The sequence below is a fragment of the Rosa rugosa genome, chromosome 3 (assembly GCF_958449725.1).
Source record: "Rosa rugosa chromosome 3, drRosRugo1.1, whole genome shotgun sequence".
NCBI classification, from domain to species: Eukaryota; Viridiplantae; Streptophyta; class Magnoliopsida; order Rosales; family Rosaceae; genus Rosa; species Rosa rugosa.
In genome coordinates this window covers 20,869,546-20,881,331 of record NC_084822.1, presented here as the reverse complement: position 1 = coordinate 20,881,331, position 11,786 = coordinate 20,869,546, and the positions used below count along the sequence as shown (strand labels likewise).

General features: G+C 38.6%; 1 protein-coding gene across 1 annotated transcript; it reads right to left on the bottom strand.

The window, feature by feature from the left end:
• Positions 1-8,658: 8,658 nt before the first annotated feature.
• LOC133739571 (uncharacterized) lies at positions 8,659-11,296 on the bottom strand. The gene is made up of 2 exons (XM_062167352.1): positions 10,227-11,296; positions 8,659-9,231 (listed from the first exon to the last, which is right to left on the bottom strand). Exons 1-2 carry the CDS (start codon positions 11,068-11,070, stop codon positions 8,828-8,830), a joined length of 1,248 nt encoding a protein of 415 aa, XP_062023336.1. The 5' UTR covers positions 11,071-11,296; the 3' UTR covers positions 8,659-8,827.
• Positions 11,297-11,786: the final 490 nt, after the last annotated feature.

Here is an 11,786-nt window from a genome sequence, read left to right as displayed (position 1 = left end):
CATCAATTCCTTTATGATGATATCTGTTAAGTCCATATTTGATCTAACAATCTCCCCCTTGGACTCACACATATCATGCTCGATGATTTGCACCAGAGAACATCAAAACCTACTTAACTTACTGAAGTGCGCGCCAGATGACAAACTCAAATCGAAAATCCATTCCAACATGGTCAGATCACAGTTACTTGTGCAGAGCAAGAAACAGTATACATTTTATCAAAAATGCAGAGTTTCAAAACCACAAATACAAGCTCCTGCAATCCACATATGTCAAAACCTGAAGTGATACAATATATGTTAGTGTGTACCAACAAGTAAACATATATTAGGTCCTCCTGTATGTTTCTAAAAAACAGAAACTCAAGCAAATTCACTGAACACTGATGGCTTAAAAATATTGCTTGAACCTTAACATCATGCTTCACATGATTTAAGCCATCTGATAGCAAGTATAACTTTAAAATACAAAATCGACAATTTTCAGAACATTCAACAAAAGCTGCAGCAATAACCAAAATCTGAAAAGTACCTCAAATTCCATTGATAATAATAAACTGTCATTACAAATGAGTTGTGATAAATAAAACAAAAGATCACAACTGAAAAGCACAAGAACTCAGAAACCTTAGAATTTTAATTGCTCCAACTGGACTAACTCTCTACTGAACCTAAGCATCTAAATTAGCTAAAACTCCAATGCTTCTGGAATGCTGCTACTGACAAGGCCTTGGTGAAGGGGTCTGCTAGCTGTGAATTCGTGTCAATGCTCAAAACAACTATTTCACCATGTTTTACCCTTTCTCTAACACTGTAATACTTTAAATCAATATGCTTGGAATTATTTGATCTTTTACTGTTCTTGCTAAAGAAAACAGCTGCTTCATTATCACAATAAATCACAAGTGTGCCTGCCACAATGTGACTTAACACTTTGGTCTGCATGAGAAAATTCCTAATCCAAAATCCTTCACACACAGTTTCATATACTGCAATAAATTCAGCTTGCATAGTAGAAGTTGAAACAAGAGTTTGCTTCATGGTTTTCCAAGCAACTGCACCTCCTGCAAGCATGAACACATATCCACAAGTCGACTTCTTGGAGTCTAGATAATTTCCTGCAAAATCAGAATCTGAAAATCCAACAAGTTTCAGATCCTCCACTTGCCTATAAACTAGCATGTAATTCTTTGTTTTCTGCAGGTACCTCAACACTTTCTTCCCAGCTACCCAATGTTCATGGCCTGGATTAGACTGGAATCTTGACAAAATCCCTACTGCAAAAGACAAGTCTGGCCTAGTGCAGACTTGTGCATACATGAGACTTCCTACAAGTCTGGCATAAGGCTTTGACTCCATATTCTCCTTCTCAACATCATTTTTGGGATTTTGCTTCTTGGTCAATTTATCTCCTTTGGACATAGGAACTTCTCCAGCTGCACATTTCTCCATACCAAACCTCTTTAAAATTTTGGTAACATAATTCTGTTGAGACAAACCAAATAGTCTCTGTGCCCTATCTCTTTTAATCTCAATACCTAGTACATAGGATGCTTCTCCTAAGTCTTTCATGTCAAAATTCTTTGACAGAAAATTCTTAGTGTCTTTAAGCAGTTTTAGGTTACTGCTAGCCAAAAGTATATCATCCACATAGAGAACTAGGAAAATAAAATTGTTCCCAACTGTCTTCAAGTAAACACATTCATCAACAAGGTTTTCTGTAAATCCAAAAGTAGAAATCACATAATCAAATTTCTTGTACCACTGTCTAGAAGCTTGTTTTAGGCCATAGATTGATTTTTGTAACTTGCACACTAAGTTCTCACTTCCAGCTTGTACAAAACCTTCTGGCTGCCTCATATAAATCACTTCATCTAGTTCACCATTCAAGAAGGCTGTTTTAACATCCATTTGGTGCAGCTCCATATCAAAATGGGCCACTAAAGCCATGATTATTCTAAACGAGTCTTTTGTAGAAACTGGAGAAAAAGTCTCAGTAAAGTCAATACCCTCCTTCTGTGTAAAACCTTTGGCAACTAACCTTGCCTTGTGTCTCTCTACATTGCCATTTGCATCTCTTTTGGTTTTGAAAACCCATTTACAACATATAGGTTTCTGATTAGGGTCAGGTTCAACTAATTCTCAAACTGCATTTTGGCTCATGGAATCAATTTCTGCTTCCATTACTAGCTGCCATTGATGAGATTCACTACTTTCAATGGCCTAATTAAATGTAGTTGGATCATTGTCCTCTGCACAGTCCATTTCAATTTCTGCTTCTTGCAGATAAACAATGTAGTCACTCTCTTCCCCCCCCATAAGTTGGTTTTCTTGCTCTTTATGATCTTCTAGGCTGAGGATTGTCAGGATTAGGTTGAGCTACAGGTACTTGATCAGTTACTTGTCCAGTTACAGGTACTTGATCAGTTACTTGGTCAGTTACTTGACCAGTTACAGTTACTTGATCTGGTACTCGATCAGTTACTCGGTCAGTTACTTGATCAGTTACAGCTACTCGATCAGTTACTTGACCAGTTACTTCTTGTTCTAAAGGCAATGCTACACTTATATTCTCATCTGACACAATTTCCTCAAAATCTGAGGATAAATCCTCAAGGTTTGTATTGTGAACTTTTTCACTTAGAAACTTTACTTGATGTGTTTCAAAAATTCTAGGTGAATGATGAGCAGAATATAATTTATAACCTTTAGATTTATCTGGATAACCTATAAAATAGCAACTAACAGTTTTGGGGTCAAGTTTATTCAAGCCTGGATTATAAATCCTAGCTTCTGCATGACATCCCCAAACATGGCAGTGATGAAGACTAGGTTTTCTGCCACACCAAAGCTCAAAAGCAGTCTTTTCTATGGCTTTACTAGGTGTCCTGTTGCAAATATAATTTGCAGTTTTTAAAGCCTCACCCCACAGAAATTTAGGCAAACCAGTTGTACACATCATGCATCTAACCATGTTCAAAAGAGTCCTATTCTTTCTCTCTGCAACACCATTCTGTTGTGGGTTATAGGGTGTTGTATATTGAGCTTTAATTCCATTGTCTTGCAAAAACAAGGCAAATGGACCCTTTTGTTGGCCGGATTCAGTGTACTTGCCATAGAACTCACCACCTCTATCTGATCTCACTGTTTTGATTTTCTTTTCTAGTTGATTTTCTACCTCAGACTTAAAGATTTGAAAGGCTTTCAATGCTTGTGCCTTTTCTGAAAGTAGATAAACATAACTGTATCTAGAAAAATCATCAATGAATGTGATAAAATACACATTCCCACATATAGTTTGATGCCTAAATGGTCCACATATATCAGTGTGTATGAGTTCTAATAAATTTTGGCTTCTATATGCAGTCTTCTTTCTAGTATTAGTTATTTTTGCCTTAAAGCATTCAACACAGTCTGTTAGATCAGAAAAATTAAGTTCATTTAGGATGTTGTTTTTCACCAAAATTTTCAGTCTCTCTTTTGAAACATGGCCGAGTCTTCTATGCCATAAAAATGCAGACTTTTCATTTAGTTTGGTTCTTTTAACACCTGTTAAAGTGCTAGTACTGTTAGTGTTATTTTCAACAAGTAAAATTTCTTGTTGAGCCATTGAACAATTTAACTGTAAGTAATCATTCATAATAACACCAGAACCAATTTGAACATAATTTTTAGAAATAAGAATTCCTTTACTATCCATAACAAGTCTACAACCAGATTTTACTAAAAGAGAAACTGAAACCAAATTCCTTCTCATGGAAGGTACATAAAAAACATTGTCCAGAACTAACAATTTTCCTAATCCTAAATCGAACTTTAAGGTTCCAATAGCCTTGACTGCCACTCTCATGCCATTGCCTACACACAGGTTCACTTCATCACTTTTTGGGATTCTCCTCCTTATGAATACCTGCAAAGAATTAGTAATATGAATAGGTGAGCCTGAATCTATCCACCAAGACTGTGGTTCAACATTTATAAGATTAATTTCTAAAGAAAAAACTGTATTAGAAAAAATCTTACCCTTTTTGGCTAACCAGTTCTTATAGCCAGTGCAGTCCTTTTTCATGTGTCCTACTCTTTTGCAAAAGTAGCATTTGAACCTAAATGGCCTGTTTTCCTTGGCCACTGCAGCTGTTGAACTTTTAGTTATGGCTTTGATAGGCTTCAACTTGTTCTGGGGTTTTTTCCTTTTAGGCTTCTCTATGAGGTTTATGGATGTAGCAGGTTCCTTTTCTTCCTTGATCCTAGCTTCCTCATCCACACAGATGGATATAAGTTCATCTAGAGTCCAATTTCCCTTTTGAGAATTGTAACTGGTTCTAAGATGACTAAAACTATTGTTTGGCTCCAATTTTGCTGCAGCTGGTCAACAGTCTCTTTTCTGCGCGGGCGTGCCAGCACCGTTCGGGTGCGGTCGTCGGGGGTGTCCCTTGACCTGACTTCTTTCAAGCAATTGTGGACGAGGAGAGCACCAACCTCGTCGTGGGATTCTTTGTGCCTCGTGGTGAGGACTTTTGCTAATCTTCTTACGTCACCAAATCGATACTCGATGTTGTAGATCGAGCAGAGCGAGAACCACCGGGAAGTAGAGAGAACTTGCTAAAGCGTGACTTTAGCTTGGCTGGGTTGCTAGGGCGTTACCCTTGCTTGGCTGGTTCTGTAACCGTTGTGGTCGCGGCACTACCGTCGGCTCCCGAGGAGACTAGGACCGAAGCACGTTGACAGAGGGTTTGGTGGCACTGAAAGTCGGCTTTTGAGAAGACTAGGACTAGGAGTATGATCACCGGTAAGAGAAAGAGAAGGAGAGGAGTTGCTCTTAGAGAGGTTTGCTCTAGAGAGAACTTAGATCATCTTAGAGATGTTGTTGTTGAATGTGAATGTGTGTTTTAGAATGAGAAGAGAAGGTGTTTATATAGGGAAGAAAAAGAAGAGTGAAATGATGAGTGGAAGAAAAATAATGAAAGTGGAATATGAAAGTGATTTGTAAAATATGGAAAAGATAGAGAAATGATGAAATGAAAGCAAGGCATGAAGGTGCAACAACATGGAAGTGATGATGATCTATTAAAGAGATTGTCTTGAAAAATATATCCAAGGAAAAGAAGAAAAGCATCTAGCTTTCTTCATGTGGGTAGGAAACATGAACATGTGAATATTGAGCTGGTTTTAGGTCAGTTTCTGCCCCTTTATTCCTTCAATTATTTCTCCAACAAGACTTCAGAATGAGCTTTCGACTTCTTCATAAAAAATGTTCCACTATGAGTGTAGATCACCCTGGTAAAATTTCAGATTTTTATTCCATGTGGTTGGGCCGAAAATGCTGCTGGACCTCTTACAGGTCCAGTTTTCCAGTTTTGCTTCTGTAGAAAATTGGGCTGATTGTTTGAAGGCCTTCCACTCAAAAAAAGCTCTTGCACTCTTCATAATAAATGATCCTTGGGCTGTCTAGAATGGATCTGGAAAGTTTCAGCACATTTCGATTTCATTTGGTTAGTCTGCCACCCCTCCTTCCTTGTCTAGCTCTGTTTTTCCTAGCCGAAGTAGGAAAATGTGCTAAAGTTGACTTTTCATACTTCCATAGTAGGCTTTATTTAGCCTCTAAATATATATTTCGAACTTGTCGACAATATATAGCTTGAGCCACTGACATTGGCTCAATTTCTCCAAGACACGCCTTGTCAGGCCAAAATGCTTATTTTGGGTCCAAACAACTATTAGGTAGGGAATGCAGTGCATAATGCACTACCTGTTCATCCCTAACTCCCATCAAGAGCTCCCTGAGTCTGCCATTTATATTGATCATCTTCATAATATGCTCTCTAACTCCCCCTGAACCCATGTACTTCAAATCATGAAACTCCTTAGTTAGCCTAGCTGCTTCTGCTTTTTCACTTTCTTTAAACTTAGCACCTATGAGTTCCAAAAAATCTGATGCTAGCTCAGGCTCTTCTATACTTCCCCTGACAGTCTTGTCTTAGACATAGATGTACGAATGAGGTTCTTAGCCATTCTATTGGATCTATGCCACTTCTTGTAAAGGTCAGTATCTTTCTTGGTGCTCTTTTCATTCAACTCTTCAGGCTTATCCTCAGTAAAGCAATAGTCTATGTTCTCATGCATTCCCATATAATTTTCCACAGAGTCTAGCCAAGCTCTATAGTTGGTTCCAGCTAACATCAAGACACTGTTCAAGTTCATGTAAGAGTTACCTAAGGAGCAAAACAAAATTCATGTGAGTTCTCAATTTGTAAAGAAAATAACTTTAAGTTTTCTGTGTTTTATTATGCTTTTAGCAACCAAAACAAGAACAGTTCAAGATAAGTTCATACAGAAAACCTAATCATTCCATACTTGCATTCATGTCAGTCCATAATAAAAACAATATCAAGCATCACTTTTGAGCAGAAGCCTAATATCCTGTAGTTCTTTATCAATATGCCATGTTCAATGAAAACAAGTTATCCAAAGAAATTTATCCACATCTTTAGACAGAAGAAAAATTTCTAAGTATCCGGATTTATTTTCATCAAGCATGCATACTACTGTTTTGTATTCTAAAACCACACTTGACCACTTCTTTGGAAGATAAAATTGAAGCATAATTTTAAAACACAAAACACAATTTTAGTTTTGTTACTCGATCAGGTACAGTTACTTGATCAGTTACTTGGTCAGGTACCTGATCAGTGTTTTCTGCCAACATCAATGAAAGATGCTTTGTGCAGCATAATCACTATTGCCAACAGAAAACCACAAAACATATGAGCTCTTTTACTTTACATTCTATCCAGATTCATCCTTGTAAGAAAATTAAGCTCTTGTATCTGTCAACTTTAATAATGTGTAAACAATTTCTGGGAGATTTTTGTCCTTCATACAATTTTACACAATCACAGATACAATACCATATAAGCAATCAATTCATCATGCATATTCAAGCACAATCTAAATTGTTTCGATTCCAAGAAACCACAGAACAATCAAGAAATTGTAAATTTCATCTGGTCACCATCTACTCTCTAGCCTAACGCACACTGGGAATGCTACTAGGGTTCTTGAGCACAATCAAAAAACAATTATGCTATGAATCGAAAACAATTTTCACAGAAAAACCTGATTTTGCTTTTTCCCCAATTTGCTGCAAAAAATCTCAGCGGAAGCGTGAATTAGATAACCAGATGCAACAATCGACTCTATTGGCTTCTTGATTCACAGCAGTTGGGGTTTTGAATCCCTTCTCAAGATAAAAACATCTCGCGCGTTTCCGAATCCAATCCCAGACCTCGTTCTTGATCAAAACTAACCGTTGTGATACAACGGTCACTTGTTCTTGATGGTTTTGGTCGGGTCTGGGCTTGGATGCTCCGCGTGCTGTGACTGGGCCTAAAGTAAGTAACTTACCTTGATCAGGTACTTGATCAGTTACTTGGTCAGTTACCTGATCAGTTACTTGACCCGTAAAGCAAAAACCCTTTTTTTTTTATTTTTTTTTTTATGTTTGTTTTGCAAAACCCTAAAACGATTTTCTTACCAAGCAAAACTAAATTCATATTTGTGAGCCTATGCTCTGATACCAATTGTAAAACCATATATACATGCTCACAACATATGCACATCAAATCGACAATAATCATAAAAGGATCAAGGCTTACCTTCAGCAATCACTGGCATGGATTCCATCTTATGCAGCTGCTAAACTCGATCACTGAATATGGTCTTCTGTTACTTACCAACTTGCTTCTCAATGGACAGAACTTATGCAATTAACGTCGGTGGCAACATGGACCAATTCATCCATATATATATAGGTGACTTAACCCTCAAGAAGCTTCTCATTAAAGCATTCCTTATCGGATTAGGTTTCCTTGTTAGATTCTTAATGTATCACATCTTGTAGCCTTTCTTGTAGACTAAGCAATGGATTACTATCCTTAATGAATTGATACACTGCTTCATTAAGCTACTAGTATTGATTTATAGTTTGTATGCATGTTAAACTAGGTTTGACATTTAGCTAATCATCAATTACTTTATGATGATATGTGTTAAGTCCATATTTGATCTAACAAATCTTTCATATATGATGCTAATTAAAAGGCAGATTTTGCTACATGTGCTGGAAAGTAGATTCAACTCCTGCCCTGCAGGTCGTAAGATACTACTCTCTTGGAAGTTGGATCTGTCTGCCTCTGCAGTTCAATACTAGATCCTAAAGTTGATCGATCACATTGGTATAATTTGTGCCAATCATCTCTCAGGACATCCTGAAAGATGTAGACAAGGAAGCGGTGAGGATTATTGGTTCATGTCAGATCAGGAGGTCCAACGAACTTGTTTTCAAACATATATCTACTCAGTAAGCGCTCATCTTCTCTTTCATCATCATCAACAGGGTATTACCATTGTGGCAATCTTCTTTCCGGCCTGCTAGTGTTTTTTTGTTTTTTGTTTTCTTATATTCGTTGCTTAGATGGAGAAGTGACCCTAGATTAATATTAATGTCAGTATTTTAGGTGTAATCTGAACAAGAAGTCTTTCTCACTTATTTATAATGCATTTTACTTCCTAATTGGTCACCTACGTACATTCTTTGTGCTTCAGTTGACCCTTTGTAAGGGCACCTGTCCAACTTCTATATCCTCTTCATGTTACCTGTGGAATAAATTAGTCATTTGATGTGTATACATGTACCGGAGTAATTATGTACTTATAGAGTTTAGTTCCTTAGAGTTTAGATTTAATACCTTGAAGTCTTGAACCTGTTTACTTCAAAGCTCGTTTATACGATTAACAATGTGAATGTAAAGACTAAATATAGGAGATACTATTTCAAAGCTCGCTTATACAACTGACTTGCGAGAAGTGAATTGTGAATTAGCAAGTGCTTGCGCGAAGCATTACACCAGCGAGCATACGAAGCATGTAAATTGGGCCAATCAGAAGAGGAGCAATATGTGAATTGGTGGAGCCACAAGGATAGAACTCGCTCTTGATCTTCTTCTGCCAGCTTCTCTATGGTCTCTTCCAGTACTCTCTCCAGCTCAGCCCTTTCGCTGATGCTCAAAACAGGCACATCAGTGCCATTGCTGGCTGTGCACAGCAATGGAATCCACAACACCATCATCTGCATTTGCATCTTTGCTTGTTTTCTTTCTTGCTGCTCTTTCGTGCTCTCATTATCATCATCTTCATCCACTCCCATATCTTTGGCATACTTCAACAACAATGCTGCATGCACGTAATCAATCAATAGTGAGTCATAGATTTGCGGCTAATCAACTGTTGTATGTACTGAAATATCTCTACTTTAGTCTACGAAAGTTTTCACTTTCAACAATTCAATAATTCAATCTCGCCTCAGTGGCCAAAATAGAAAACAAATCCTCTTCAATTACAGATCAAAAAGTCAAATGAAGATGGCGCAGTCTGTGATCTCTATTGCTTATACCATCATGTTACTGCACTTGATGAGACTTAATCTAATCACTCAATCATCTTAACAATGACAGAATTAGAACAGAGATACGAAAATCTTGTATAAGGCAGAAACGTACAAACAAGGAAAAAGAAAACCTACCGGTCAAAGACAAACAAAAGGATATATAAATCCTTTTCTTTGTTTGGCAATAAACAAGGATAAATCCTTAGGACTGGCATATTCTAGTGCATAAACTTCCCACTAGATGCCAACTTTGCTATCATCGATGTATTGGAAATTTGGAATTAATAGTTATATTGGAATCGTTGGAGCTCCTTTTCCAATCTTGTATTGCTATAAAGAATGCAACTTTCTACGCTAAAGGATGAGTGGGAGAGGATCGTACTATATATAATGAAAAATCTTGTTTGTTTGAGAACTCTGAGACTGCTAAACAATCATTAAACAACCACTGCAAGTGGCCTAGTGGTTCTTGCCTAGTTGGGTGTGCTCCCCAACCTAGGTTCGAACCCCGAAGCTGTCAAAGTGGCCAGGCACTGTGCTGCAATGCACAGTTGAAGCATTTCACATACGCCGAAGGGGTTTATCTTGGGCCTAGGAAGCCTTTGGGTTCCCCTTGACAAAGTCAAAAAACAATCCCCTAACAGATTTATAATCAGCCAAGCAATTCATTATAAGGCATATGCAAACTCCATTTATATCACTGTGTAATGTTGTAATTGAAAAGAAAAAGAATTACAACGAAGAGGACTGGAATAAAGAAAAATCAAAAAGAGGAATTTACCTGTAATCTTGACTAAGGAGGCCTGCAGGCGCGGCTCGGCTGAAAGAGAGAGGCGAGCCAAACTAGAGGCTGACGCCCATCTCCTCACAGACTCTTTAGCAAAGCCACAAGCCGCCATCGTCTCAGCCAACCAGAGCAGCTCCGCCGCTAGCTTCTCCGCCGAGCTCCTCGAGCCGCCGCTGCTAACCCCCTTCGTCCACACCACGCCCGCAACGGACCGAACGGCCCGTACTATCCAATGATGATGACCAGAATCCAAACCATCAATATCACCATCGCCGCCGCCCCCGCCGTCCTGCTGCTGTTCGAGAGTTGCGGCTGCTTCAAGCTGGCTTAAAGTCCTCGAAAACGCTGCCGACAGAACCGTGCGATTCACTTGACGCAAAGCCTCCACTCCCTCTCTCTGGTTGTCATAGATGACGTTCTCCGCTAAAGATCGAACTCCTTGGTACTTGCGGGAGCTTACCGGGATATTATTGACGATCGACAGTAGCTGCGAAAGTGCTCGAGCTATAGCCGTGTCGCTGCCGCTGCCGTCGTCGTCTCCGCTGATAGCTGCGGGCATATACTTGTGATTTCTTCCGCCAATACCCTTCTTGGGAGGCTTGTCTTTATAGTCGTACAAGATGGAATAGGGGGATTCATTATTGTTGGTCGACCTAGGGTTTAAAGAAAGAAGCAAACGCAGGAAAAAGAGGAAGGAAGAGACGAAAACGCAGCGTATGAGTTCTAGGGCTTTGTGTTTTTGGGCCAAGCTGCAAATGGAATTCTCTGCCAAAAGGAAGAGGGAGGTTATAAGGTTGCGGAAAAGCAAAGGAGTTATGGACGACGAACTCTCCATCATCGTCGTCGTCTCTAGTACGTCCACCGTTAGGTTTAGCTCTGAAGCTTGCAATTGCTTGATTCTCGATCTCTCTCCTACGTCCTAAAAACCAGAATAAGTAAACAAAGAAGGCTAGGAGAAGAAAGGATGATTGGAAATGTTGGGCGGTAAAATTTGACGATGTTGAAATTTAGGGTTGTGTTGTGACTTGTGAGTACGTGATCCATTGATTGGTGGCGTGCAGATTAGTTGGGTGAATTATTAGTGATAGAAACTTGTGAGGAAGAAAATTAACGTACAGGGATGGTGGTCACTGCTAGCTCCAGCTGTACGTTTAGATGACATATACAACTCATGAAGACAAATCTTTAATTTCGACCTTATACTTTTTTGTACGTTTACGCAGAACCTCTTTCTTTAGGATAAATCTAATTAGCGAGATGAGATGGAGGTGGATCTCCCCAAATATTTCACACGGATTCTAAAAACAGTGCGGAGAATCCAAGTCTGTGCTTGCAAATAATAATTTTCTTTTTGTTTTATGAAAAATAAAGAATATTACTGATTACTTAATAAATGTTGGGATAAATCACAATTCTCACTTTTTTTATTCTTAAAAAATATTGGCTCGATAATGCTACTTCTCAAACTAGGTTTAGTGATTACTAGGAATGAATCCCGCATGCTGCTGCGAGGCAGAAAGCTAGTTGTAGTGTGTTATGGTTTGATTAACAAAA

Excerpts from the sequence above, each read along its gene's own strand:
- LOC133739571 (XM_062167352.1), bottom strand. The coding sequence starts at position 11,070 with ATGATGGAGAGTTCGTCGTCCATAACTCCTTTGCTTTTCCGCAACCTT. Across the intron at positions 9,232-10,226 it reads CTCCTTAGTCAAGATTACAG|CATTGTTGTTGAAGTATGCC; the intron begins GTAAATTCCTCT and ends ACGTGCATGCAG.